This window comes from Chiroxiphia lanceolata, chromosome 3 (assembly GCF_009829145.1).
Source record: "Chiroxiphia lanceolata isolate bChiLan1 chromosome 3, bChiLan1.pri, whole genome shotgun sequence".
Taxonomy (NCBI): Eukaryota; Metazoa; Chordata; class Aves; order Passeriformes; family Pipridae; genus Chiroxiphia; species Chiroxiphia lanceolata.
Window position 1 is genome coordinate 19,310,997 of NC_045639.1, and position 27,604 is coordinate 19,338,600.

The 27,604-nt window shown below is 37.4% G+C and overlaps 2 protein-coding genes across 4 annotated transcripts in view; one reads left to right on the forward strand and one right to left on the reverse strand.

The window, feature by feature from the left end:
* RAB3GAP2 (RAB3 GTPase activating non-catalytic protein subunit 2) overlaps positions 1 to 26,224 on the forward strand; it is a 45,111-nt gene extending 18,887 nt beyond the window's left edge. For 2 of the 3 annotated variants that reach the window (XM_032682177.1, XM_032682178.1), the window contains exons 9-35: positions 1,247 to 1,345; positions 2,189 to 2,337; positions 3,271 to 3,350; positions 3,456 to 3,545; positions 4,358 to 4,497; positions 5,780 to 5,996; positions 6,283 to 6,426; positions 6,694 to 6,776; positions 7,473 to 7,537; positions 7,931 to 8,021; positions 10,148 to 10,275; positions 10,981 to 11,194; positions 12,598 to 12,695; positions 13,508 to 13,613; positions 14,640 to 14,800; positions 15,996 to 16,212; positions 16,546 to 16,719; positions 16,844 to 16,950; positions 17,883 to 17,949; positions 18,593 to 18,663; positions 20,248 to 20,283; positions 20,636 to 20,710; positions 20,955 to 21,173; positions 22,824 to 22,913; positions 22,998 to 23,216; positions 23,893 to 24,051; positions 24,326 to 26,224. In XM_032682177.1, the coding sequence (XP_032538068.1) occupies positions 1,247 to 1,345; positions 2,189 to 2,337; positions 3,271 to 3,350; positions 3,456 to 3,545; positions 4,358 to 4,497; positions 5,780 to 5,996; positions 6,283 to 6,426; positions 6,694 to 6,776; positions 7,473 to 7,537; positions 7,931 to 8,021; positions 10,148 to 10,275; positions 10,981 to 11,194; positions 12,598 to 12,695; positions 13,508 to 13,613; positions 14,640 to 14,800; positions 15,996 to 16,212; positions 16,546 to 16,719; positions 16,844 to 16,950; positions 17,883 to 17,949; positions 18,593 to 18,663; positions 20,248 to 20,283; positions 20,636 to 20,710; positions 20,955 to 21,173; positions 22,824 to 22,913; positions 22,998 to 23,216; positions 23,893 to 24,051; positions 24,326 to 24,472 (3,446 nt within the window). In that variant the 3' untranslated portion in view covers positions 24,473 to 26,224. The remainder of the gene's footprint in view (positions 1 to 1,246; positions 1,346 to 2,188; positions 2,338 to 3,270; positions 3,351 to 3,455; positions 3,546 to 4,357; positions 4,498 to 5,779; positions 5,997 to 6,282; positions 6,427 to 6,693; positions 6,777 to 7,472; positions 7,538 to 7,930; positions 8,022 to 10,147; positions 10,276 to 10,980; positions 11,195 to 12,597; positions 12,696 to 13,507; positions 13,614 to 14,639; positions 14,801 to 15,995; positions 16,213 to 16,545; positions 16,720 to 16,843; positions 16,951 to 17,882; positions 17,950 to 18,592; positions 18,664 to 20,247; positions 20,284 to 20,635; positions 20,711 to 20,954; positions 21,174 to 22,823; positions 22,914 to 22,997; positions 23,217 to 23,892; positions 24,052 to 24,325) is intronic. The other variant, XM_032682179.1, reaches the window with a different exon arrangement.
* A 197-nt stretch (positions 26,225 to 26,421) lies between these two features.
* The window catches only part of IARS2 (isoleucyl-tRNA synthetase 2, mitochondrial), a 28,932-nt gene continuing 27,749 nt past the window's right edge, over positions 26,422 to 27,604 (reverse strand). Inside the window, 2 exon segments of the mRNA XM_032682192.1 lie at positions 26,422 to 26,807; positions 26,948 to 27,092. Of these exon segments, the coding sequence (XP_032538083.1) occupies positions 26,656 to 26,807; positions 26,948 to 27,092 (297 nt within the window). The 3' untranslated portion in view covers positions 26,422 to 26,655.

Below are 27,604 nucleotides of genomic sequence, written 5' to 3' on the forward strand. Positions count from 1 at the left end.
AACTGTTTGGGCAGCAACACCCTTAAACTAAGGCTTGAGTCTTGTCTAGAAGGGATGAGTGATAAAGAACTGAGAAACGTGGCTGTGGTGAAACAGCTCTTCTCTGAATCACGTGGGGATGGCCAGTAGGAATGGATTGTTCCCTTTTTCTTTCAGTTCAGGGCAAAGTGGCATGAAATGAAGCTAGGTGATAGTAAATGGAAGATAAAAAGTAGGCATGTTTATGCAGTGTGAGGTAGATTGTGGAATTCTTTGCCTGAGGTTGATGTGGATGCTAAAGGCACGCTTGAGCTCAGAGGGAAACTACCAAATTAGTGAAGAAAGCTGTGGAGGTTACTGAGTGCTTAGAGCTTGATTCTTTTTGTCTTCAGAAACTGTTTTAGAGGAAGCATCAAATATATGTCCTTATTCTAACATTCTTCTCTAGACATCTAGTTTTAGCCCTTCTCAGATCCTGATCTGCCCTGCTAAATTGTTCCCTGGGTCTATCTAATAATGCGTGTCCTTCTTAATGAAAAGGTAGTGCTTCCATGAAAATATGAGAGAAGACAAAACTCTTGAAAATCAGAAATTTAAAACCTGATATTCTGTGAATCATGCAACAAATGCAAAAGAAAACAGACTGTAATGAGAAATAGCCACCCATCTACTTTAATAACCAAGACACACTCTACTCTTTCAGTGAGAGATCACCATTTGCAGAGAAGCACTTACAGCTTTTTGCAATATCTGCAGCTGGAGTGCCATATCTTCCTTCATTCTTGATCATCAGTGCTTGTGGTAATAGGTATTTTGAAAGTTTCAATCATTCATTTAGTTTTACCACTGTTCTTACTGCTCACTGTTACACATCTAATGAATGTGCTGACTTTGCAAGTACTTGGGCAGAGGAGTTTGCACTTAAACATGCCCAGACCACAGAAATAAATTGTAGTTGCTTTTTAAAATTGTACAGAATATTATACCATAAATAACTCATGAAACAAAGCTCTCTGCAAGTATGAGATGTAGTTGTGATGGAATATCACATGCAGTTCTATTCAGTTATTTTTTAAAATATTTTAATTTCATGGAGGCAAATATTTCAAAAGGCCATTTTCGCTCAGGAGGTGTTTAAATGCATGTGAATTTAAAACTAGGTTATTTTTTGACTTCAGATTGCATCAGGGTTTTCCCCCCTCTGTTATGCTATTCCTTTGTCTTTGACTCAGTAGAAATTTTTTTGTGTTTTGTCAACTTTTGTCAGCTGCAGCATCTGGCAATGAGAATGTTCAGCCTCCACCATTAGCTTATAAGAAATGGGGTTTGCAAGATGTGGATACGATTGTTGACCATGCTAGTATTGGTAAGCATTTCTGTTTAATTTCAAGTATTTAAATAAATGAAATTAATGCTTTCATACTGTTAAATTTGGGTTGAGAGCACTTAGTGGTACTGGTTGGATAGAAATAAATAGTGGGAAAAGGCTGTCATAGTGAATGATCTCATTAACCATTATCAAAAATACATTTCACTTTCTTTTCTAGTCTGATTGAGCCTTCCTTCTCCACTTGAGGGGAGAAAGGATGTTACAGTTGTAACTGTCTTGTCCTTTTGTTGTTTGGTAAGAAGCAACTGAGAGAAACTAGATCAGATGCATTTATTACCATTTCTGTGAGGTCAAAGAACCATCTGGCAGGCAGGTTAAGAGTGGTAGGGGCCTTTCCTGAGTCTAGCACACAAAGAAAATAAAATTTGAGATTGTTCCTTTCCAAAAAATTCAAATTGACTTTTAGGCTCTCAAAGACTTTTACCCCTCAGCCTAGGTTCTTGTCAGAGAGGCAGATCTGAGGGACAGTAAGCTTCATTTCTCTTCCATGCTTTCTACAAAAGCAGGTAAGAGGTCAGAAGGCTGCTATCAAAACAGCTGAAGTGAATTTGGTACATGTATTTTTGCTGCTAAACTCTCCTGATTTTTTTTTATTTTTTTCCCCCCCTGAACAAATGAACTGTGCTTCATAATTAACCTAAGTACATTAGGTTATTTCTGATGCATTCTTTGGAATTTCTGTGGTTAAAGCTGTTTCTCCACCCTTCCCCCTGAATGTTGACTGGTCAGTCCAGAAGGCAGGAATGTATTTAGGCTTCTATAGCAATTGCATGCCTTTGTTCTGGAAGTATAAGACATTCACTTTAATGTTTTTGTTAGGCATCATGACACTGTGTCCTTTTGATCAAATGAAGACTGCCTCCAATATAGGAGGATATAATGCAACCATAAAAAACAGCCCACCTGCTATGTCTCAGTATGTTACTGTTGGAGCCAATCCTTTCACTGGTTTCTTTTTTGCCCTGGAGGTATGTACTACAAAGCTGACTTGCTGAAACTTTGAATAATTGATCCTTCTTTTTCCTGTATGAGTATTTCTGAAGTATTCTTATGCTCATTTTATGCTGACATTTCCCCTTCTTGATCTTCTAAAACTGGAATGATTTGGAGTGGATATGATAGTAATGTCTGCTAATGAGAATTTTTATTTTCTATCCTAAAATGAATGTGATAGTCAAGTAACTTAATTGTTAAAAAATTTTTACTTTATTGCCAATTAAGTGACTTAAATTTTTTTTAAAAATTAAGTTGATATTGTGTAAACATGCATCTGAAGAATTTTTTGAGGTCTTTGACCTTTGATCATGTACACACATGGCCTGAGTATACTGTAGTGATTTCTTGTAGAAGAAAACTGAAATTTATGCTTAACCTGTGGCACATTTACACCATCTTCTGTTGTATTGGAGGAAAAGGATGTCGGTGTAGCTGTGTCTTGTACATTCAGACCCTATGTGTGTGCTGTCCTTATCAGGATCAATCAACTTTCGATTTTTGTACTTACTTTTCCAATATGTTTATGAAAAAACTGCTTATATTGATATTTGCAAGGATGCCAAAGCCATGCACCAGCTAACTCTCCATGATAAATCATACACAGGGTTTTTTTAACTTCTGTTGCAGACAAACATACTGAGCTACCAAGTGACTTGCAGGAGGATTTTGAAATGGTAAAGAGATGTCAGAATGGCTTTTCTGGGGGCAATGAATTAAAATTTTGCAGAGTCTTAAAGCTATGCTTTCTGAGCTGAAAGTCCATAGGAGGCCTGAAAAACTATTCTGCAGTTGAGTTCAGTGTAAGAACTATTTCTTGGCTTTCTAAAGGCTTTGTTCCTTCATTTCAGGGTGGCTCGCAGCTGACTGTTTCTTGACTTTCTAAGCACGTTATTCCTTTCTTTCAGGGTAGTTCACAGCCACTGCTGTCTCATGTTGCCTTAGCAGTTGCAAGTAAACTGACTTCAGCATTGTTTAATGCTGCCAGGTAATAAATTACCTTTTTTTGCTTGTTTTAGTAATAGCTGCATAATAGTTTGAGGATTTTTAGGACCACTGGTATAATTCTGCTTATGTGTTTTTCTATTGCAAGTGGCTGGCTTGGTTGGAAGAGTAAACATGAAGAAGAACCTGTCCAAAAACAGAAACCAAAAGTGGAACCTGCAACCCCCTTGGCAGTGAGGTAAGTTGGCTTTTTTCAGTCTCAGTTGCTTTAGATTTTGTATGTTTTTATGTATTTGAATGATTTTTGAAAAGTGAATAATTGATGAATATGTTTATTTTTCTTGACTTTAAGCAGTGATGATAGTTTGCAGGTCATTTGTTTTAAACTTTGTTTCATTTCAGTTCATTGTTCTGGACAAATAATTTCTCATATCTTTCACTTCCGATGCATGGGCTCATTGCTACTGTACCAGAACAGTGTGCACAGTTTAATGACAGTATAAGCACACAAATATCACTCCTGAAGTTTATCACCAAAGTGCTTCAAAGAAGCCACATGAAATATTTGCTGATTATGATAGTTTAATGCCCCTCACAAAAACTAGCAGGTATCCTGTTCCCCTGTTGATTGTGGAGAGAGGAGAATGGGAACAACAGACTGTAACCTAATGTTGTCAAGAAATCTGATAAAAGACTAAATTAATTCCTGATGGTTCTCCCTTGTTTTTTTTTAAGTATTCTCAAGATTCTTCAGCAATAAGAGAGGGCATATAAAATAACCCAGTGCTCTGAGATCCTTGCCTGACACATGACGAGACCATCACTTATCCTAGTTTCTGAACTTTGATTTTTCAGTAGGACTTAGACAGATCTATAATATATCCTGGTAGGCAACACAAGAACTTTTTTCATAATTTTCTCTTAATTTTACCCGTACCTTACGTTACCTTAACAAAAGAAATCTTAGTCCTTATAAGAAAATCTGTTAACTATTTCTGAAGAAAAAGAGGTATCTAGTGGTTTTGCTTGCTTATTGTTTATATTTTTTAGGTTTGGACTTCCAGATTCCCGTCGCCATGGTGAAAGAATATGTCTTTCCCCGTGTAACACTTTAGCAGCAGTAACAGATGAATTTGGAAGGGTTATTTTACTGGATGTTACAAGAGGACTCGCGGTTCGCATGTGGAAAGGTATGATGGGGTATATTAGCATAGCAAATAATATTCTTCAAAACACTGTGGCTTCTTAATGTTCAGACTTTAAATGTCAAGAATTTTGATAGATTGCGTTATTACAAACCCAAGTCAGGCGTAATATAAAGTCTATAAGGGTATTATTGTAAATTCCTGAAATACTTATGTGGCCTACAGTTAAAATCTGGTCTGTTTCTGTTTGTATTATATAGATTTTTCTTAATTTTTTATGTTCATAGACTGTTTCTCAAGAGAAAGGTTTTAACATAACAATTTTTTAGAAGAGCTTTAGCTCTGTTGTCCAAAGTCTTTCTTTTGATAAGCTCTAGTACCCTCTTTAATTCTACTGAGAAAGTAAACGTTTCGAAAAATGGGTAAGAAGGTATACAGCTTGTTAGATTGAGCAAGAAGGGAGCCCTCAATCTCTTCTAAATTGAGGGCTCTTTGTAAAATAGTGCTCTCAAATTTTGATTATATCTAATGCCACTACAATTTTTAATTCCTCTGTAGAATCACAATTTTGAAGCTTTTTATGAGGTGGAAAATAAGTTTTAAGAATAGGTGGAAAATCTCTAGCTCTTTTCTCTCTCTTCCACATAACCAATTCAGAAGATTAGTGGTCATGAATATAGTAGCTACTTCAGTGACATACTGACAGTGTAATAGCTGGAGTAATCATGTTTCCCCTGGGCATTTTTCTCTTATATTTTGAAGCTTATTAGTTATAATCTATGCTTTCTGATATTTTCTGGTGTTTTTTCTTTGTTACTGAGAGCTTCACGTTATCTAGGTAGTACTGTTAGAGTCCCAAGGTTTATTTGATAGTTGGATACATATTTAGAATTTGCCAGCCTTTCCCCAGTGAGGTTGTTGAGATGTGAAGTAGCTTCCTCTTTTCCTTTTCTAAGCAAAACTGTCTGCTAAATTAAATGTTTTGGATCATACCTTTTGTCATGAATTGAGTTGTGAATACTTGTCAACCTTCTCAGTATAATATATCTTGTTATAAACTTGGTTTATACATTAGTATTTCACTTGTGGTTTGGAGTCTTGAGTTCTACTTGCTAAACCATTACATGGTTCAGTGATGTCATGATAACGTCTCTGCCTTTCTTGTCTAGGATGATTTTATGTGGCAGAGAGAGAAGATGAGTATTTTTGTCTCCATAAAAAGGCATTTTAATGATGAAAACATATGAATAAAAACTTATCCTATTTAATAGGTTATGCAGTGTATAAATTGGTGTATACTAATGAACTTCTATCTTCTCTTACCAAGGATACAGAGATGCAGAAGTTGGTTGGATACAGACTGTAGAGGACCTTCAGGAGAGGGAAAGTGAGAAGATGGATTCTTCTCCTTTTGGAAATGCACAGGGTCCAAGCAGGGTAGCTCAGTTCCTTGTGATCTATGCCCCAAGGAGAGGCATTCTGGAAGTGTGGAGCACTCAGCAAGGGCCTCGGGTTGGAGCCTTCAATGTGGGGAAATATTGTAGGTAAGAAACAGGTGGTAAAGTGATGTGGGGATATGGTAGAAGTGCCAGCAGTGCTGGCAGGCACCTTTTGTGCTGCCCACAGTGTTTCTACTGAATGCAGCTTGGTGTTGTTTTATAGAAGGGGACTTTGTCATATTTTATCACTCTACAGTCTTTCCTGAAGAACATGTTTAGCCATTGTTAAACCTGAGCTTTGTAAAACTTGTTGCCTTTTTATCTAGTGAATGAAAGGGGAAGGTTGATAATTTTGTTCTTCTCTTTAAAGGCCATATTTTGTTCGTTTCAGGTTGTTGTATCCTGGTTATAAAATAATGGGTCTAAACAATGTGACCAGTCAGGGATGGCAGCCCCAGACTTACCAGATATGCCTTGTTGATCCAGTCTCTGGAAGTGTGAAAACTGTCCATGTACCTTTCCATTTAGCACTGAGGTAAGGACATTCTGAGCCCTATATAACTAAATTAATTTCATTTTTGGTTTTGGAAACAGTATTTTATTTAGAGAGAGCAATTCTGTTTTTAGTTTTCAAGTTGAATAGTACTCTGTAATAGTCCAATTGATTTGTATGTATTAACTTGATTTTCATTAATGTGATGTTACCTTAAAATAGCGTAAATAATTAAAAAAAAAATACAAACCTTTTGAATCATTCCCTTTAATTCTCTTCACTCATACAATTAAAATTCTTGTCCTTCAGTGATAAAAAGAGTGAGCGAGCAAAGGATATGCATCTGGTGAAGAAATTAAATGCTCTACTCAAAGCTAAAACCTCAGATCCAGGTAGGTTCTTTTGTGTAGTTTCTTAAGACTGTATGTTATCAAATGCTGCTTGGGTTATCTGTCCTGTAAGTGTACAAACACAAGGGTGACTGTGGTGCATTCTGACAGGTGTATGTGCTGTGGGTTACAGGATTCAGGTAGCTTGGGTTTTGTTGGTTTTTTTTTGTTTGGTTTTTTTGTGGTGTTTGCTTGTTTGTTTGTTTGTTTTTGTTTGGGGGTTTTTGTTTGTTTGTTTTTGTGGGTTTTTGTTTTGTTTTGTTTGGTTGGTTTTTGTTGTTGTTGTTGGTTTTGTTTTATTTTGTTGTGTTTAATAAACTACCAGATTAAATTTGTCTCATACCAGAATCCATTATAAGCCTTGTGTGCCATGTAAATCTTGTGCCACAATTAAACACTGCTTCGGGTGCTCGCATGAAACACGGTGTATTTCCAATTCACTGTGCTTTGTAATCTACTTCAGCATTTGAGTCTAGGTATCCTTCTTCCTCTAAGTAATGTATATTTCTTCCAAAAGACAGACTTGGAGTAAGAGATGTCACTGAACTGTTATTTTGTTTCATTTTCCCCAAGCTTGGCAACTTCTTCATCTTGATAGCATGAAGCCACGTGCATGTTAACTGTGGTGCAGGTTGACTTGCTCTTCATAAGGCATTTGAGAAAGATGAATTGAAGTTGTGATTGTGTCTTTGTTTGCAGATTTAATTGAAGCTGAAGCAAAGGAATTAATACTTGATATCAAATACCCTGCTACAAAAAAACAGGTGAACATATAGAAGCCAGTATACTTTGATATTAGAAAAAATACTGCATTATCAGATTAGAGTGCTAAATCTTTTTAAATGGTTCAAAATATTTCATTTTTTCCCTAAAGCTACTTGAGGCAAATAATTGACGTGTTTGAGGTTTTGTTGGTTTTTTCTGGTTTTTTTTTTTTTTACAACACATTGGCTGGAATTAATTTTGACTTATGACTTCCCCAAGGCATCTTCCATGATAAAAGTCAAAATAATAAAGAAAGGACAGACCTTTCCGTATTATGTGTGAAGGCAACATACAGATGAAAAACTATAGTCCAAGCTATTGTTGGCTTAATTTATATTTTTTTATGGTAAAATTAAGTAAATTTTTAATTCTGTTGAATGTCTGCTTAACAGGCTTTGGAAAGTATATTGACAAGTGAACGTGTGCCACTTTCATCTCTCACAAACATCACTCAGACATTAATGGATAATTTAAAAAAACAGGGTAGGTGGATATTTATTTTGCAAATATAGAGAGGCATTTGCACTTTGTCTACAGTGCTGTAAGACTACTGTAGAACTGTTCTGTTCCACAGGGAGACCAGACTTGGTCTGCTTAGTTTTGCTGCTAGATATCACAGGCTGTTGCTTTCACGTGTCTTTTTTTTAAATGCAGACTGCAAATAGCTTGCTAGGAAGTATGCTTTGCTATGCTTGCTGTGTGCCTGGTAACTTGTGATTATATTTAAAAGCAAACAAACAACAACAACAACTGGGCTGGGTACTTGTGTCCAGTAAAAGCTTCCTCCAGAAAAAAGCTTTCACAGGCCTGTGGATGTTTCAATTTATTCTTTCTTCAAGGAAGGAAGTAAGGATTTGGTACCTTGGATTTGTGAATTTTAATGTAGTGGAAGCACAAAATCTTTATCACTGAGAATCTGAGCTGTGATAAGATGCCTGGTACCTTTTTTTTTTTGGTAAACTTTGCTGAAGTTTACAAAATACTACATGTTTTGCTAGAGATTTCAGAGCCTGTGTCAGGAAATGGCATTGCCAATTCAAAATCTTGTTGCTAAAATTCTGCAGGATTGTTTCTTTGAAATTCTGCAGTTGGATCTTTCTAAATTGGGTGAAACTTCTTTGTGCTTGAGGTGACCCCATTTTGGAAACCCAACTGGGTATTGAGGATTAAAGTGGAGAAGCATGTGTCTGCCACTTCCTTTGCATGTGCTGGACTTTCTCAGCAATAGAAGCCTGCTGCTTTTTTTTTGTTGTTGTCACTGGATTCATATTGATTTGTTAGAGGATGAGTCTTTAGCAACAGGAGTCAAGAAGTCCCTACCACTGTTATGTGCAAGTACTGAATAAATCATTTGTCCCTTCTCCTGCCTGAGTGAGACTCACAATGTGTTTTTGTGGTTTCAAACCCTTGAAGAAATCTTTCCTTCATTTATATCCGTGGTATGGTTTTTTACAGTTTTCTTGAAGAAGATAGAGGGAATTGAGAGCTTCACACATGCAGTTCTCTACCTAATTTTGGTTTGGCATTCTAAATTGCTAGCATTATCCATTTCTGCTAGAACTCTTAAAAAAACCCAGACTAAAAGAGAAACATGGCCTTTAACACTGAAGAGAGGTTGACAGAGCTGTGTACTTCCTGAGGCCTGTTTCTTTGTGTATTTTTCATCATTAAGCTCCTATTGTCATACATAGCAGTATTTCCCAGCAGTCACAATAAAGAACAAACTTGGCTGATGTTCCAGCCTTCTAATTTCATAAGCATATATCTCCACTTCTGTCTAGTAGGTAAAAGATAAAGCAAAGCAGGTGCTGGGCTCTCTGAGTGCTGTGGTGTGAAGACAAGTTTAAGTGACTGTGTGACAAGCTCTGTGTGTTCCTCTCTTGTTTGTATGATTTTTACTAGCAGTGTGTCAAAAGTGTTTAAGGGCTCCTAGGGTGAAAATCATGTCTAGAAGCAGTGTCAGGTGAAAATGATATATTCAGAGGTATCTTTTGTATAGAAAGGTCCTTTTAGGATCTATCCAAAATGCTCTGTTAAATAAATAAGTTGGAACAGAGGTTTTGACATTGTGTTGGTGTTAGTTTCCTATATTCTGGTTGCTTTAATGCTTAGTGGAATTTGAATGTCAATAGATAATGAAGTTTCTGAGTCAAAGATTGTCAAAATACAAAAAACAGTGTCTTGCTGAGATGAAATTTAATTCATGTCAGTAGGTACCTAAATTTCTTCTGATGCAAGAAGTATGCTTACAGTGTTGGCAGAATGAATAAAAGATTATAGGTTGTTGTTCTTGGTAAAAGGAAAGAGGAACTGTATTTTTATTTTTGACAATCTCTGGTTTGACCTTAAACCAGGAAAAGACAGTAGATTTGCCTTGGTTCAGTTCCACATTGTCAGCCTCCTTCAGTTTAAAAGTGAACCTGATATCTTTCTCCAATACCTCTTGTAAAAATAATTCTTGTTTTATACTGCTGTGAAGGGAATATAATCATTGCAAGCAGCAGTGCATCAGAAAATTAACCTGAGAGACAGAAATCCTCTGGTTCTCAGTATGTTTCACTACTCCAGGCTATATATTCAAGTTCAAATGCAGTTTTGTTTCTCCTCAGAGCTGGAGTGTGTGGATGAAGGACTGCTGCAGTTCTGTGCAAACAAGTTAAAACTGTTACATCTTTATGAACTAATTAGCAAACTAAATTCCCAAAGCATACAGAAAGATACTTCACCTTCAGATAATGTAAGTAACTTGAAAATTCGGTTGTCTTATAAAATCAAGTGATGATTTAAGCATAAAATTATGTTTTCAAGGCCTCAGGTAAAATATATAGGTAAGCGAGTTACCCATTTTTGTGGTCTGGAACTTTTAGTGAAATAATGGTTTATTATACCTTCCCTCCATCCTTGTAAAAATGTCTAGTAATTCATCTACCTAGTGTTCTTTGGGAGTCACATGAAGTTGAGATAGAAACTAAAGTAGAACCAGGATCTCCTGTTTTCAGTCCTTTATGGAAAGTACATAGCGTATTCTTGGTTTTGGAGGGATATTCTGGGTCCAGTAGAAGTTAAAAATTTTGATATTTGTTTTTTGTAACAGCATAATTTGACTTGCTTTTGATATAATTTGTAAAGCTGCTAAAAGCCATACTGGTATTATATAGGCTTGTTTGCTTAATGGGCGATTGTTACACCATGAGCATGATCTAAAAATGGGAAATATATCTGCTCTAGTCCTTAAAAAGGAAACTAGACAAGGTCTTCATTTGAGCTATGTGAATAACTGCTTTGGAGATTATTCAATCATTTTGGACCTTTTGAAAGACCTTTTTAATGTTCAAGATGAGATATTTTGACTTCTGCCTTTTTTAGTTTTTACTATGTTTTGAAAACCATCCATTTGTGTAAGTCTTGTGATGTGGCATTTTTTTTGGCTTTTGCTTTTAAGGACTTGGCTAAACTGCTTCGGCTTGAAGAAAAAGATTTTCATAGGCTTGAAACTTTACTGGAGAACTACAAGAAAGAAAATACTCAAACCACTGTACAGTTTTCTGATGAGAAGGATGACATACTGTCTGTGAAAATGTTCTTGGAATATTTGGAATATGAAAAGGATGTGATTAATGTGAAAAATATGGAAGACGGAGAATATGTGGCTTTAGGTAAGAGGTATTGAACTGTTTGCCAAATTACTCAGACTGATTATAATATGCTATAAATATCTTAGCCTTAATTTGGGGGCCTTAGCAGCCTGTCTTGCCTTGAAGAAGTATGTAACAGTGCCTGTCACTTTGCCATGAAATCCAGAAACCTTTACTTCCCCTGGAGGGTACTGAGCAGCGTTGAACAGAGAAGGATTGTGATTCACCTGGAGGAGAAGGGGAAGGTGGAGGAAGCCATTTCCCCCTGGATGGGCTCTTGGAGGAGAAAAGGTGTAATTGCGAATAGCTGCCGCTGGATGGCTCCCGAGGGACAGAGATGCTGAGGACAAATACCATTGAGTGTCATGACCAGAGATCTTACTGTGTCGCTGTAACCTGAACCCAGCTCCCAGAAGTGACAAACAGCACAGCAGGGAACACGTACAGCAATTAACGTGCTGCATAAAAAACAACTCTGAGAGCAAATACATCAGCATTGTGACCACTGACTATTAAACAAATATAATGAATGCTTATAACAAATTTATTTTAACATGCTCTGGTCAGATCTGTCATCGTGTCAACCCTTTGTGCCCCATGTTGGGCATCAGAAAAGACTGTTGTGGTTTAACCTGGTGGGCAGGTGAACACCACAGAGCTGCTTGTGCTCTCTTCCCCTTCCCTTCCACAGTAGGGCAAAGGAGAGAATTGGGGAAAAATCCCAAGAAGCAAAATTTGTGGGTTAAGATAAAAACAGTTTAGGACAGAAAAGGAAGTGAAAGTAATAATAATGATGATCATAAAAGAATTATAGTATACAAAGCAAGTGATTCACAATGCTCACCACCTGCTGACCGATACCTAGGAGCCCCCAGCCACCTTTCCTCCCTGGTTTATGTACTTAAAATTATGTCATATGGTATGGAATATCCCTGTGGCCAGTTCAGCCAGCTGTCCTGGCTGTGTCTCCTCCCAGTTGTTTTGCTCCCCAGCCTGCTCACTGGAGTGGTGAGCAGTGGTGCCAGAAGCTGAAAAGTCCTTAAATTAGTGTAAATAATACCTAACAACATCAGTGTGTTAGCAACATTGTTCTCATCCTAAATCCAAAACACAGCACTGTATTAGGTACTAGGAAGAAAACCAACTCCATCCCAGCTGAAACCAGGAGATACAAACAGTACAATAACCTTTGTTTTGTTATAAATCCTGCCACTGCAGGAGTCATGGAAAGTAGAACACTCATGTCCTGTATAATGAAGCTTCTTATCCACTAAGGGAAAACCATCAGGGTATCTTGGATGTAACTTAGTCCTTTGTATTGCACTCAGTGTGATCTGATCAATAGATTATCTTTCACATAAGTGTAAGGGGAGAGGCTGTGGCTTTAGATGCCGTTTATAATGTCAACTGATTTTTTGCTTCAGGCAGCTTTTTCTTCTGGAAGTGTTTGTGTGGGGAGAGTTCCATAAAGGAAATGTGTGATGCATTGGAATCAGCAGGTTTTACTCCACAAACCTTGTTGGTAAGATACTTATTGCATAATTTAAAACTTTGAATTAGTATTTTGAAAACAAAACACTGAAAAGAAAAATTCTGCATGTTGATTCTTGGATTAATGTTGTGTTCAAGCTGTGTTCAAATATTCAGTTCTTTAGTTGCTCATATTTGTATTTCCCCATTAAGAGATACCAAAAAAAAAAAAAAGAGAAAAGAAAATTCTCCAGTAGAAAATGTGGGAATGTCTAAAATATGCATTTATAACTACAAGTGTTATAAAATTTTGCTGAACATTTCTTCTGCAACGAAGCAAAAATTATGAGAGTAGGTAATTTCAGGGACTAATTAGTTTGTTAGAATTCCTTTTTGCAAGCAAACAAGGAAATTTAAAAGAAAAGTAAATTTTTCAGAATCAGTAGTAGTGTTCAGACAATCATCTTTATCTTTCATCTACGTGTAATTGTAGTTTTGTGCTACTTTATCTGAATTCACTACTTAACAACGGAAATGTTTATTTCGGTACTATTTGCCTGTGATAAAGTTTTCAGCTGTAGCATTAACAACTACTAATGTTTGCCAAGTTGAGCCTTTAAAAGAGAATGTTTTCTCGAATATCTTTCTAAATTAAAGCTAGAGATGGTATTGTTTAATTTCAAAATCTGTCACTGTGTGCCTTATGCAGTGTATTTTTAACTTCCCGTGTTAATATAATGGTTAATGGATGTAACATTTAGGTTCTGTGACACAAAATTTGTTTGAGAAAGTATTTGCATTAGGTATATTACAATATTAAACTTTCATTCTGTTGCTTTAATTGCATATTCTCTTTTCTTACAGTCACTCCTTCTCAATTTATGGCTTTCCAAGGAAAAAGATATTCTAGACAAACCAGATTCTGTCAGTTGCCTTCACACTATGCTGTCACTTCTGAGCAAAATGAAAGGTGAGATGTGCATTTGGAATACTTAAATGCAGCTGTTACTATTAGAAATCTACTACTCTGACTAACCTGTATTATCATTTAGGGTTTTTCTGCCTCACAAATTATGTACCAGAACTAAGTACTGCATGTTTATGGACTAACTAAAAATACAGTAAAAGTCTGAAGAGTGCCACAGTTAAAGGCCTGTTTCATGCCTTGTATTTTCACTCAACACTAAGTTGACACAACTTCTTTTGGCACCAAAAGGCAGCTGTCCAGCTCATTTTCCTCACATTTTTGGGATGTATAGTCCTGTCTCTACTTGGTGCTGACTCTCAGATGTTCTTGAGGCACTGTTATTCTAGCAGCATTTGTATATTAAACATCTCTGTAACTTGAGGAGTACTCTGTAAAGTCAGTTTGCCATTATTGGGGGTAGGTTGTACATATAAATGAATATTGATTCTCCTACCTCACACAGAGCTGCTATGGGTAAGTCTGTGCCAGGTTCCCTTATATATACTTGACCATAGGGGCACCATTATCAGTTTGACACTGGAAGCATGAATAAGCTGCTGCTGCTGTCTGAATAAATTAATGCTGCTGAACATGAGGCAGTCTGAAGAGAGACAGTTTGAATGCACGGAATGTGGTATCTTGAAATCACAAATGAAGCTGTCTGCATTGTGAAGTGTCTTTTTGTACTATTCCTTAGATCTAGTGAGTGTACAGCAGGTTTGCTATCTAGTGATCTAGATCTACTGTCTGTTTCCTACAGATGAATTTTGGAGAATGAGTGATTCACATTCCATTTTCAATTGAAGTAGAACGTAGAAATTGTACAATGTAGAAATTGTGTGCTGCATATATAAAAAATGATAATGTAGAGTAATTGGAAACATGTAAAAAAAATGATAATGTAGAATAATTGGAAATTGCTCCTAATACAAGCTGTATTAATTAGTGCTGGTTTCAGGGTTGGTTGCTACTGTACTAGTTTTGACACCTAGTGATCCAAGGTGTTTCCTGCTCTCCCGTTCCCTTCAGTCGCTATAGATGAGTCATGGGACACTCAGTCGGTTTCCCCCTGGTGGCAGCAAATGCGCACGGCCTGTGTTCAGTCGGAAAATAACGCAGCTGCCTTGCTGTCTGCTCACGTTGGACACTCTGTAACTGCACAGATAATCGACAGTGTGACAGAGAAAAAGGTGAGTCGTCTGGGACCTGCCCCTTCTATTTTATTTAATATATCAGTTCCGTGCAAATTGTTGTCTTCGTAATAAAAGAACATCCTCAGCATTCATTTGTTGCCATTCTAACATGGGCATAAGCATGCCATCCTGCAAGCCTGAAAATTTGCATTTGAACTTAAAGAATATTATGCTGAGGTGAATTAATGATATATTGAAATCATTGACAAAACATATTTAAATATGTGATGGAAACTGTACATTGAGTTTTTCTCGTGATAGCAGATGATGCTGACAATCTTAAAGCCTACACAGCTTCCACATAAATTTAAGTGCACTGAACTTTGGGTGGTAAACACGTTTTAACACGTTTCTGTGGTTTATTTTTTTTATCTGATTTTATTTTTTTAAGCGTACTGTTGAATTTTTATAGGACTTATGTTACTAACCCTTCTTAAGGTGATGGGTGCTTGGCTTTCTTGGCAAAAAATATCTTCACAAAGTTGTGATTAAGACTGTGAAACTGCACACTGTTGCAATTCAAGATGGAAAATATTAGTCCATTTCTAAACAGTATTAGGCATATGTGTGTTTTACTACAGATTATATGGGGCTTAGGTGATATGCAGTCTTGTAAATAGAACCTTGGTTTGGTTTGGAAGAGACCTTAAAGATCATTTGGTTTCAACCCCAAATGATGCCGTGGGTGGGGACACCTTCCATTAGCCCAGGTTGCTGAGAGCCCCATCCAACCTGGCTTTGAACACTTGCAGGGATGGGACATCCACAGCTTCTCTGGGCAGCCTGTGCCAGTACCTCTACACCCTCACAGTAAAGAATTTTTAGTATGGTGGTAGGATGTGGAAATATAGGTGGATTATTCATACATGTAGAAAAGGTGTATGGAGTGAAGGATTTAAAAGGAGATATTTTTGAAGGGATTCTAAGCCACTTTTTGACTAAATAGGAAATTATAAAGGGAATATGATCTTTTAGATTGTTTTATTTCCTTAAGCTTTTATTTAAGGATCTGTGCATCTTTTGAGAAGTGTGAGATGTTAACTTATCTTTACATAGCAGTTAATGCATACTTTGAACTAAATTATTCTTTAAAAAGCAGTATTGGGCTATGGCTTTCGGTTATACTTTTTTTGTAAACAAAACTGTGCTGCTTTAAGTGAACAGACCTAAATCAGTTCATATGTTCTGTTAGTTTTCCCAAATAGTTGTAGGTTCAGACACGGAATCCTGGGAAGCACTTTCCCTTGATACTGAATATTGGAAGCTTCTGCTGAAACAGTTAGAGGATTGTCTGATACTTCAAACACTACTGCACAGCAAAGTGACCAAAAGGACAAAAAGAGTTTCATCACTCCAGACTGAGCCTTTGGGCAGGCTGTCTGTAAAGAAATTGCTTGAAGCTGGAAAAGGTACATTTTTTTCTCTTGGAGACATTGTTAATTGTCTTTCTAATAGACTTCTGAGCCATCCTTACCTGTGTAATGATGAACACTGCACTGGAAATTGTTCTACTGGATACCATTATTAATTAAAAAACCAATGCACATCATGTAGAATAGTGCTTTAAAGTTGTAAAAATGTATGACTTTAAAGTTCTTTTAATGGTAGAGTTATCCTTACGTAATTAAAGGTAGTAGTTAAAATTCCTGTGTTTTCTCTTGTCCTTAGATTCTGAATCATAAATAATCTGCAATACATTGGCTATACCTCATACTTTTTTTTTTCTTTTTTTAATATCTTAGGAGGTATTGCTGACACTGTAGCAAAGTGGGTTTTTAAGCAAGGTTTCAGTCCTCTTGTACTGAATTTGGCCCAATACAAAACCAATACAGATAGTACTGAAGAATCTGTAGAAATGCATAATAACCTCTTTCTTGAGGAACCAGAAGCAGATGCAGGCTTGGAAACAATCCTAGGTAAGAAAAATAGCATGAATTTTTCAAATTATAAATATCTGCAGAGGTGTTTTAGTTGCTGCTTTGTAGCAGAAATTACAGTGGAAAGAGGTCACTCTTCTAACTTCAGATTTTCTTCTTCTAGAGCTGCTGCAAGTTGCATATCAGCAATTTCCATGTAGTCTTGAAGTGGATGTACTCCATGCACATTGCTCTTGGGAATATGTAGTGCAGTGGAATAAGGACCCAGAGGTAAGAGAAATTCATTTGCACAGAGTAATGAGTTCGTAAAAACATGAATTGCTGACATGAAAAACTGACTTTGAAAGCAGTTACTAGTTGTGATTTCTCTGTTGTAAGTGGTAAGCAGAAACTGAATTGGGAAGATGAATGTAGATCCTGAGGCTGAATGGCACCTCACAATGCCAGGACTATCAGACTCTCAAAAGTGGAAGTGTGGAAACTGGGTAAAAGTAAGCAGCTTGGAAAAGGATTTTGATTGTATTTTGTGCAAGTGTGCAACAGTTTAGGTACTGTAAAATAGTGGTGAACTTTTTCTGCATTCTAGATATGCTGAAACAGATCACAGAATACTAAATTTTTTAGACTAGAATCCATTCTGTTTAAGGAGGAGAGGGATTTCTTGAATGTTCTTGGATTCCCTGGCCACTGCTGGGAATTGTCAGAAAAGATAAAAATTTTCTCCTTTTCTGCTGCTGTCGTATAGTTTCTCTAATGGAAAACGTTGTCCTAAGTTCAGATGATATTAAAACTGAAATCAGCACTCCTTAGATCTGTGCAACATAACTTGCTGTAGAATAGAACTTACTCCATCATAACAAAATCGAGTAAATTTAATCTATCAAAAGGGAGTTTTGTATTTGAAAAATGACTGTAGTCATTGGAGGTGCCTTTCAGCAAAGAGTGTGTTAGCAGTACATATAGTAAAAAAAACCAAAAACCCTAAAATTACAATACTGAAACAAACTTTGCCATGTGCACATGCGTTTGTCAGATGCGGGTAGGGAAAGTTGCAATATCAGTAAATGTTACAAGTTTTATAATTCTTAAAATAGTAGCTTTAGGATAATGTACCTGGACCCTTTAAGAATTAATAATTTACATTTCAGACAAGTTTTGAATAATGTAATGACTTGTTCTTTTACCTTTTTTTTTTACATAAGGAAGCATGTTTTCTCACAAGGTCTATAGATCATCTAAGATGCATCATTAATGCTCACGTTCAGCATGGTAAGTACAAAATTATTATTAAAAATTACCTTTGTTGAAATTGTAAAATGAAAGAATGGATGTTTGTTGACTAGAGTAAATGTATGCAGTACATAGTAGTGATGGCCATTTTGTCTTAAAGAAAAACAAAGCACCCCAAAACTTTCTGCTGGCCTTCAAGCTTTTGTTTTTCACAATGAAACTGAGTTTCCATCAGAACTGTGAAAATAAATTGGTTAGATAAAGTCAGTATGTTTAACTAGAAACATTTTAAAATAAAATGGCTTTGAAATGATTTTTTATTTGTATTTAAATAGTGAAACATGTCAATTGCAGTCAATTAGTTTTCATGTATTTTTTATAGCCTGTTTTAATGAATATGATGACCATTTTCTTTTTTTGTAGACTATTTATGTATGCAAATAAGGTGCACTCTTTTTGTGTACCTACAGTGTTTAACCCAGTCTGCATAATACAATATTTTTAACCAATGATTCGTTGCATTTGTGACTGTATTTGATCACCAAGGGAGCCTCCTCCTGAGAAATCTAAATTCTAAGTATAAAGCAGTGAGGATAACTCACAAATCCTTCTTGTTTCATTCACCATCTTGTAAGATCCCTGTTCTATTCATGTGGAGTTTAGAAGTGTGTGATTGTTCCAGGTATCGCTCTGATGATGTGGAATACATTCATAGTAAAAAGGCTTTCTTCTGCTACATATCTCATGGACAAGGTGAGTGCAGTAGTGGGACAGTGGTTTTGAGGCTGTGCTTTTGTTTTTAGATGAAAAGTGAGACTAGTATTTATGAACGATTTTATAAACAATGTTTTGGTTTTTTAAGGTATTTGGAATGTCATTCATTTAACCATGGAAACCCCCACTGTTTATTTGCTTTATGTAGCTAACTCTTGAAATTGGTGAGGAATGCATGTTTTAAAATACCAAATCTGTTGAATGATCAGCTATAGGCAGCTGATCAACACTGGCTGATGTGTGCTGAAACTTAAGTGCACTATTTGGTTTGTAGTTGCTAAATGAGAAGTATTTGTGAAACAGTTTTTATTTCTGTTAGAAAACAACAAACAGCTTGAAGTGTTTTCTCTGTGCCTATTTCCTGTTAAGTTACTACCACAAAACTACCACAAGCAGCAAATTTTCCTAATGTTGGTCCGAGGTTTGCACATATAAGCTCTTATTCTGCAAAACACAGAACACTTTGTGGATGTTGTTGAGAACTTTTAACTATTGCTACTATTGTAGTTCAGCTTTTGTTCTAGTATGTAGCTTGTTTACTTTGAATTTTAGCAGTCTTTTGTCCCTGCTAAATTTCAGGTTTTTTCATGCTTATAACTAGGCAGTGGATCTGTTTACTGGAAAACAGTTTAGGAAGAGTAGTGCTAGTTAGTGATAGATCTGTTTAAATTGTGTGAGGAGAATCTCCCTGTTGCTTTGCCAGATGTGCAGCAGCAGCTGAGTGTTCTTCAGCACAAAAGTCCAGATGCAAAGAGAAGTGTTGACAATGATTAATTCTCAAGGTTTATGTTATCAAAGCAGTAGCACAACTTCCAGAAAAATGGAGTTTCCATATTTGTTGGCATTTAATCAGTCCCAAAATCGACAGCTGAAAGTTGTGAAACAGCATGATGGATCACTTGAGTTTAAATAGTCCCATAATTTGGGACCCTGGAATCTCACTTCAGCTGTTGTTCAGACTCTGCCATGATTTTGTAATCATTACTTTTATGTTGTACTGTGGAATAGAGAACTTCCACTTACCTGTATGAGCTTCATCATGTGCAGCATTGTAGAAATTGGACCTTGTAGTAACATTCCTAAACAGAATATGATTGAGGTGTCACTTCTGAAGAGTTCAGATGGGAAAAGCATGGAAACCATGTAATAACTTGCTTGTTAGACCTTATCCATGTCAGTGAATATGGTGGAGTGTTCACTCTTCCTTTCCTTTTCCCTTATTCCCTAGTGTTTCTAAGGTCACACTTGGTGTTACAGCTTTAGTTCTGTATTCTAGAAATCACTGGGAATGTCTTAGCTGTCTTTAAGATTTGAATGAGGATCCTGGGGCCTTATTTCTAATCCTGGGGTTTAAGAAGGATGAGCTAAATATGGACATCAGTGATGTTAATTTCTGTACAATCTGCATCAAATCTTTGGTTGAAAGCAAGATATCCAACATGCTGTAGTGAACTATTTTCTTATTTTGTATTAGGAAAATAGTAATAAAAGGTTAAAATGTGAGTAACAGATATTACAATGAAAATTACTTAGTTATGATGAATTATTTTTTTTTTTAAACAGGTTGGAAAAGCTCCAAAGGACAGATTATGCAGACGGGTAAGTAATACTACTTTTGCCTAAGTGGGAAGAAATAAATAGAAATCCCTAAATTTAATGCTGACAACTGATGTGATCAGGAAATAAAATTTACTAGATGGGATTACTTGATTCAGTCTTGGAGATACAGTACTGTAAATGGCTACATTTAACTTTATTCCAGTTTTTCATGTTATTTCTAATTCTTTGTTGTACTTCAGTGAGTATTTGTTTACATTTAAATATAACAGGTTAATAAACTGAGCCAAACTTTGTGTTTTATGTTAACAACTGTCTTCTCAAACATACAGAGCTAATAAAAGCATGTTTCAATTCCAACTGAAACAATTTAAATCACACTGTTTGTTAACAGGACGTAGGTATGAGTGACACAGCGATGACAGCTTTCCTTGGCTGCTGTTCAGAACTTCTGCAAACTTTGCTGGAGGTAAGTTTTTATTTTTCCCATAGAAAGTCAGGAACTAATGGATTCACATTTGATTTTAAAGGCTGTGGTTTTACCAACTTCGGTACTGTTCAGTTCAGACAAATATTAATGAACTTTTAGACGATAGGAAATTTTCTTTTTCATTTCAGTGCAGAGAACTTGTGGTTAAAGCTGTGTCCTTTGGAGAGAAGGCCAGTATAGATAACATTTTGTTCATGACTGCTTTTCTGTGTTGCTCTGGCAGGCAGATGTTACTAGTGATGAAATGCAGGCTCCTGTCTTGGACACTGAAGATGCCTGGGTGTCAGTAGAAGGACCAGTATCCATAGTAGAACTCGCCCTGGAGCAGAAACGCATTCACTACCCACTAGTGGAACACCAGTTTGTGTTGTGTACTGTCTTATATGCCATCATGAGGTTTTCCCTGAAGAGTGTGAAGCCTCTGACGCTGTTTGATAGCAAGGTATGACTTTTGGAAGAATATATTTTAATATTGCTATCCTTCTTCTTGGTCTCTGTAATATATGCTAGCTTTCACTCTTTAAACAGTTGATAATTTTATGAAAGATGCTTAGTCCACTGTGGTGCATTAATGAAGTTGTCACCAGAATTCAGAATGAGACCCAAATTTGGTGCATTTCCTTATGAATAAAAGATTTGTAGTGACCTTAGATGCATGAAGATCAGCTCTTTAATAACTAGCTGGCCTGAAAATACTGCATGTCAAGAACACTGGATGACAGGTTTTTCTAGTTGCTTTGAGAAGTGCCAGATCAGTGAAAACACAAATATTTAAAGGTCAGAAATGTTATGTTAGTGTCACTGTTGTATCCATTATTGCTCGTGATTATTTCACAATTCTGAGCATCTCAAAGTGAATAAACAACTTGTCATTTAACCCATATAAACCACTTACAAAAAGTCACTGCACTTAAAATGCAGTGTATCTACAGTCAGAGCTTGACCCTGATACAAAGCAGGTACCAGAAATTGAGCTTTCCTCCTCCTCCTAGCTTCACCACACTAGAATTTTAAGAAAATCTAAATACAAAGTACTCGTGTAAATGTCATTTAATTCCTGCTGGGGAGAAAATGATTTAATCCTGTCAGACTGCATGGCTTTCTTAATGATTTCCTGAAATTTAATAAATGCAGAATATTGCTCTCCTTTTGCCATAGGTTCTTGTTTGTCTGTAAACTGAGTCTGGTTACCATTAGTCAAATTCCATTGGTTTTATACATTTTTCTTTTTGCTTATCTGTTAGCAGAAAGCATTTTACTACTTTTTGTCATTTAAAAATGCAAAATTGGGTCCTGTTCCTGTCCTGCCTTTCTTTTACACACAACTGTTATTCTCAGCCGCTGCCTTTTTTCCTTCACTTACTCAAGATTTCCATTTGCTGTGTGAGCTTTCTGAGAGAATCTCTAACAGGTCTTTAGAGAATTTTGACTGATGGCTGAAAAGGTGGTTAAAAGTTTCAAAGACTGTTTACTACCTAATTTGTGACAGGGCAAGTCACTAACTAAACCTACACATTCATTACTCTCCTTTAACATAGCACTGGTACCAGCTTGCCTTCTGCCTGCAGTGATGCAGAGCAGGACTTCCAGAGATATTTGGCATTGATCATGTCACTGCTGGAGCATGGTGGGCTGGAACAAGGGCTACCATGTTCCATCATTCAGGCCTTTACCTGAAATTTGATTGATCTGTAGTTCAAATGACCTTACAATTAAGCAGTGTCAACTATACCAATAGGTAATACATAAAATTTATATTCCTATCAGCTATTTTGCATTTCTTCCTACTTGACACATTGGTGTAAAGTCAGGGACCAGGAAATATATCCAAATTTCAGCTCCAGCTGGTATCAGCTACCTAATTTAGTAGGCAGGTGGTTTTAAGTTTGAAAAGAAATCCTTGACATGTTACGATTGCATGAACAGAAGTTTGGATTTTTCTGTGGCTTTAACTTACAGTACTAATTTTTGTCCTCAAAGCAAAACAGAAGATGCAGTGCAAATTAGTAAGTGGGCTGCTTAGTATTAGAGCAAAATGGATTTTTTGTATTCCCCTGTATCCCTGAGGCCTGTCTCTGGTTCTCAATTTTAGGGCAAAAATGCATTTTTTAAAGACCTCACATCAATTCAGCTGCTACCTAGTGGGGATATGGATCCAAATGTGTTATCCATACGACAACAGGTAGGCATAAGTTTTGCACTCTAAATTCTTAAACTCATAAAATTTCAAATAATACTGAAGTAACCTGCAATTTTTGCTTCCCAGTTCTTGCTCAAAGTTGTGAGTGCAGCGGTTCAAACACTGTGTTCGTCACAAAAGGACAAAGAAGTCTCAGAAGAGGAATTGTTTCCTTTTGAAAAGGGGAAGAATTGGCCAACTTTGGCTGCAGACCTGGCTCAGTATCTTCAGATCTCTGAGGATCTGGTCAAAAGGCATTATGTCTGTGAACTGTATAGTTATGGGATGGATCATCTCGGTGAAGAGGTAATAGCAGCTTTTAGAGTTTTTAAATCAGTACAACATTATGTCATATATTCTGCTAAAATTACTTTTTCGCTTACTTAAGATGCCTGGAAGGGTTAGGCAGGATTTATCAAGCTCGACAAATCCCCAGGCTGAAAAGTTAGAGACTGTAAAAGTATTTTTTTAAGACCAATAATTACCCAAATTTTTCCTTTTCCCCCATTGAGAATCTGTGTATACATGGAAACATGACAGGGAGTTATATGGCTGGTCTAAACCAGCATGGCCATTTTTATTTTATTATATTTGATAGTTTCAAGAATTTGCTTTTTTTTGCCTGTAATCTCTTTTAGAAAAGAAAAAAAAGCTACAAAAAAACCCTCCCCTTCCTTGAGGGTGAAACCAAACAAGAGATTACATGGAAGTTAGGAATATGTTGCTGAACTGTAAGACAGATCTTGTGCTCATGCTAATCGCTGTGTAAAGTACAGAGTAATTCTCTGCCTTTGTTTACCCTTCTGCTGCTCGGAGGCTCTGCGTGTGCTTCGTTACAGTAACACAGCACAAGAAACAGTATCAAAAACTATTTGTCCTTTTAGTATTGAGCACCTCATTTTGATACCACTTTTTAGGCCTCCAGATGAGTGAGCTGTGTCATACTGAAGCTGTTTCTAGTGCCTTACATTCCTGTTTTCAGGCCTTTCTTCAGGTGGCTGACAAAGAAGTGCTTGCATCACAGCTGCTCATCCTGGCTGGGCAGAGGTTGGCCTTCGTTTTACTCCATGGGCAGACAAAGGAGGGCATGGAGCTCCTCACTAGGCTTCCTCCAACACTCTGTACGTGGCTCAAAGCCATGGTAAGTTAAGCTCAATTTTGGAAAACAGGTTGATTTTTCAGAAGCTTCTGTTCATCGAGACAGAGATTACATCTGAATGGCCGTTTCTTAATCATAGAAACAAGGATTTGGTCCCGATTTTCCTCGTGCAAGCTCTGTTTCAGGGAGGGTGAAGCAGTTTCATGGGTCAAAGCATCAGCTTAATTGTTTATAAACCTAAGCAATCTGTTTTATGCAAGTTTGGGAGGGCTAATCTGCAGAGTTACTCTAACGCTGTGTTTACTCTGTTATACAGGACCCCAAGGAACTTCAAAATGTAGAAGTGCCAATTGCAACAACAGCGAAGCTGGTTAACAAGGTCATCGAGCACCTGCCGGAGAACCACGGGCAGTACAGCCTGGCCCTGAACCTCATCGAGGCTGTGGAGGCCATCCCGGCGTGATCTGCTGCACAGGGAGAGTGCATGGTTTTACACAAAGAGGCTGAACTTTACAGGGGAAACTTCCACGTGGCTCTTGTTAAGCAATGAAAAGAACAAATGCTCCCCACCCCAGAATTTCAGGAGGTAATTTTAAATTGGAGTATATTTTAAATTCTGCACTAGTACGAATATGTTTAGTTCCTAGTACACTTGTCAGTATCTGAACTGCTTTGTTATTTATTTCTGACTTGAGTGCTTTATGCAGTTGTTTGAATTGGGTATATTTGACAGCAGTTTTAGTCTCTTAACAAAAGCACATCTTGTGAAATTCTGTATTTCATGCTGGCAGTAACTGCTGCAGTTTCAATGTTCCATGTATGATTTGTTTCTCAAAAGAAGCTTTAGAATTAGACCCAAGAAGAACTTCAGTCTCTGAAGTTACCATGTAAAGCCAATACTGCTTTTTCTGAAGCTAGAGCTGGTGTTGGGCTCATGCCTTGTAACTGCATTACATGTGAGAATGACAACTGCACTAGACATAGGATCAAATGTGCTGGGGCCTCATACAAAGGGAGAACAGCCTGGGAAGGAGAATCCAATTCTCCAGACATGAATATGGACTCATCTTTTAGTCTGGATCTCCCAGTATTGTCTCTAGGCTGCTGGGCTTCAGCTAAAACTGGATTTACATCCCTCTCCATTATTATTAAGCTCTGCTGAGTTTAAGTAGGTCAAGGAATGTCTTACTGTAAGATTGTTCCTCCATCCTATCACTGTAGAAGACGTAGTATTGCTATCAATCTCTGCACATGTTAACTTGTAGTCAAAAATGCTTGAAAAGTTGATCCAACTTCTCTGAAAACCTGTAGTACTGAGTACTTTAGCCTTAAATAAACACTTTTACTGATGGTACCTACAGGGAACCACATAGTGAGTATCTTCACTACTGGAGTAGAATTGAACATGATTATTTTGCATCAGTTACTGTTCACTGTCTGCCTGAAGGAAGCCAGGAGAGAAAAATGAAATTGGTGTAAACTGTTTTTGTCTTGAAGTCGGCTGAAATTAACAGCTCTGTCTTGTAAGCTGCTCCTCTTGCATTATGTGTAAGAAACATTCATAATATTCTGCCTTGCTGGAGACAGAATTTAGAATTTGGTCTTTTTCCTTCTGAAGTACGTGCTGCTGTCATCTAAGGATTAGACTTCCCCCCACAAAAAAGGTTATGCAGGTGGCTTGTTCCATACAGCCTCCTTCATCTGTTCCACATCCCTACTTCCTACCCCTGCACTCTGATGGCAGCTTCTTGATTTAATACCAAATGTTTTGACTTCCTGCAGATGGAGCAAAGAATAGCAGGAATTCCAGTAAAAGTAAGTGCCAGCCCTGGTCTATGTTCTGTGTACTTCTCTACTGCCTTCCATAACTGAGGGTAAAACAGCTGTAAGGGAGAAACGGGAGATGGCAATATTGTACAGGTGACTTGACACCTCGCCTGGCAGCACTTCACACTTAGGCAGAAAGGAGGAGGCTTGAGATTTGGTCATCAAGGAACCCCAGGAGAACCAGAAGTGCTTCTTAGCTGCATTACATTCCTTGATCCTGGTACAGCTGCGTAAAGGATTTTACTGTAACTGAGTATCACATCAGAGCTGACACACTACGCCAGTCAAATCTGTAATGTATTGTAAGTAATACTCTGTATATAGTGCTATTTTGTGTCTAATTTGCTGTGGATTTGTGTAAATTGATTAAATAAAATTTGAGGTTTCATTGTGGTTTTTTCCTTCTTTTTTGGGAATGGTGGTCATCACCTTTTCTTCTGTTTTTACAAGAGTACACACTCCAGTGTAGTGGGGTTCTCTGGGGTTCTGCAGAACTACCAGCTGACAGTATAAAAGTTATACAAGAGCTGGTTTACGGGGGAGTTTCACTTAAATGGAAGTGCTAAGAACAAGTAAATCGGTCAGTTATTTTTAACCACCCTTTTTATTCAGCTGGAAAGTGATATACACAAGGAGGTGTGTGTATATATATACACATATACACATAAGGTTCCCCAAAATACATGATACTTCTGCTCAGGCTGGGGCTCAAGCATCTGGTTCTACAGGTTTCAGTATGCAGACCTGCTGGTTAGCCATTGCTATGTTAGACTTCCATACTCAGGACTTGGGAGCAGCTTGGGCACAGGCATTTTGTCTTCACGTGCTCCCTTTTCCAGCAAGGACGTTCAGGCACCGTGGGCAGGGAGTGCTTGAGGACTCGGAAGTGTATTTCCTGCAGCGAGGACATTTGGCTTTGGCAATTGGTCGGGCTATAACTTTATAGGAAGATTGTTCACAGATGTCACCACCTGTTAAAGGAAGTGTTATTGCTGAGAGAGAGGCTGTAGCTGTAGGTAAAACTCAACTATACATACAATGTGAACACCAAGTATGTTGTAGTGCAGGAAAGAACCACCTGCTTCGTGCCTGTCTGGAATAGTTCTCTTACCTTCCAAGTTAATCAGAAAGGTCCCTTTGGTGATGTTTGCATCTGCAGGTGTTTCTTTGGGTAGCTCGCTCAGCAGGGTTGTCTGGGAAGCCATCATTATCTCATTCAGCTGTGAATCAGTAGAAGTTTCTTCAGCCTGCAGTGCCTAGGGGAGAGAGGGAACATTCAGACTTGCAACCTGTTTTTGTTCCTTCTGCTAGAAGATGTTAAAGCAAAAATAAATTGCTATGTATGTGATTGCAGCAGCTGTCAGAGCCTTGTCAGGGAGAGAGCATGAGTTTGTTTACACGTGTGTCTAAATATGTGTATATCTATAGTTTTGAAAAGTCCAGCACCCAAACTGGCATCTACCCCTGCAAACTCTAAGATGGTCCACTCTGTAAAGCAAATGCAAACTCATGGTTCCTACTCAGAGTGGATGATTTGAACCAAGATCTAATTTCTTTACTCCTACCAGGAGCAGGAGTACAGACTTGAACTGCAGTGTAAAGGTTCTCTCTGCAGTTCACTTTGACCCTCACATCAAGAAAGCAGATGACTTTGGAGGAACACTGGCACTAGAACAGGTGCTTTAAGGAGGCCAGTGACTAGTGGTGTAGCCCAGGGGTCAATATGGGGTCCAGTACTTTCTAACCTATGCACTAATAAGCTGGGTGC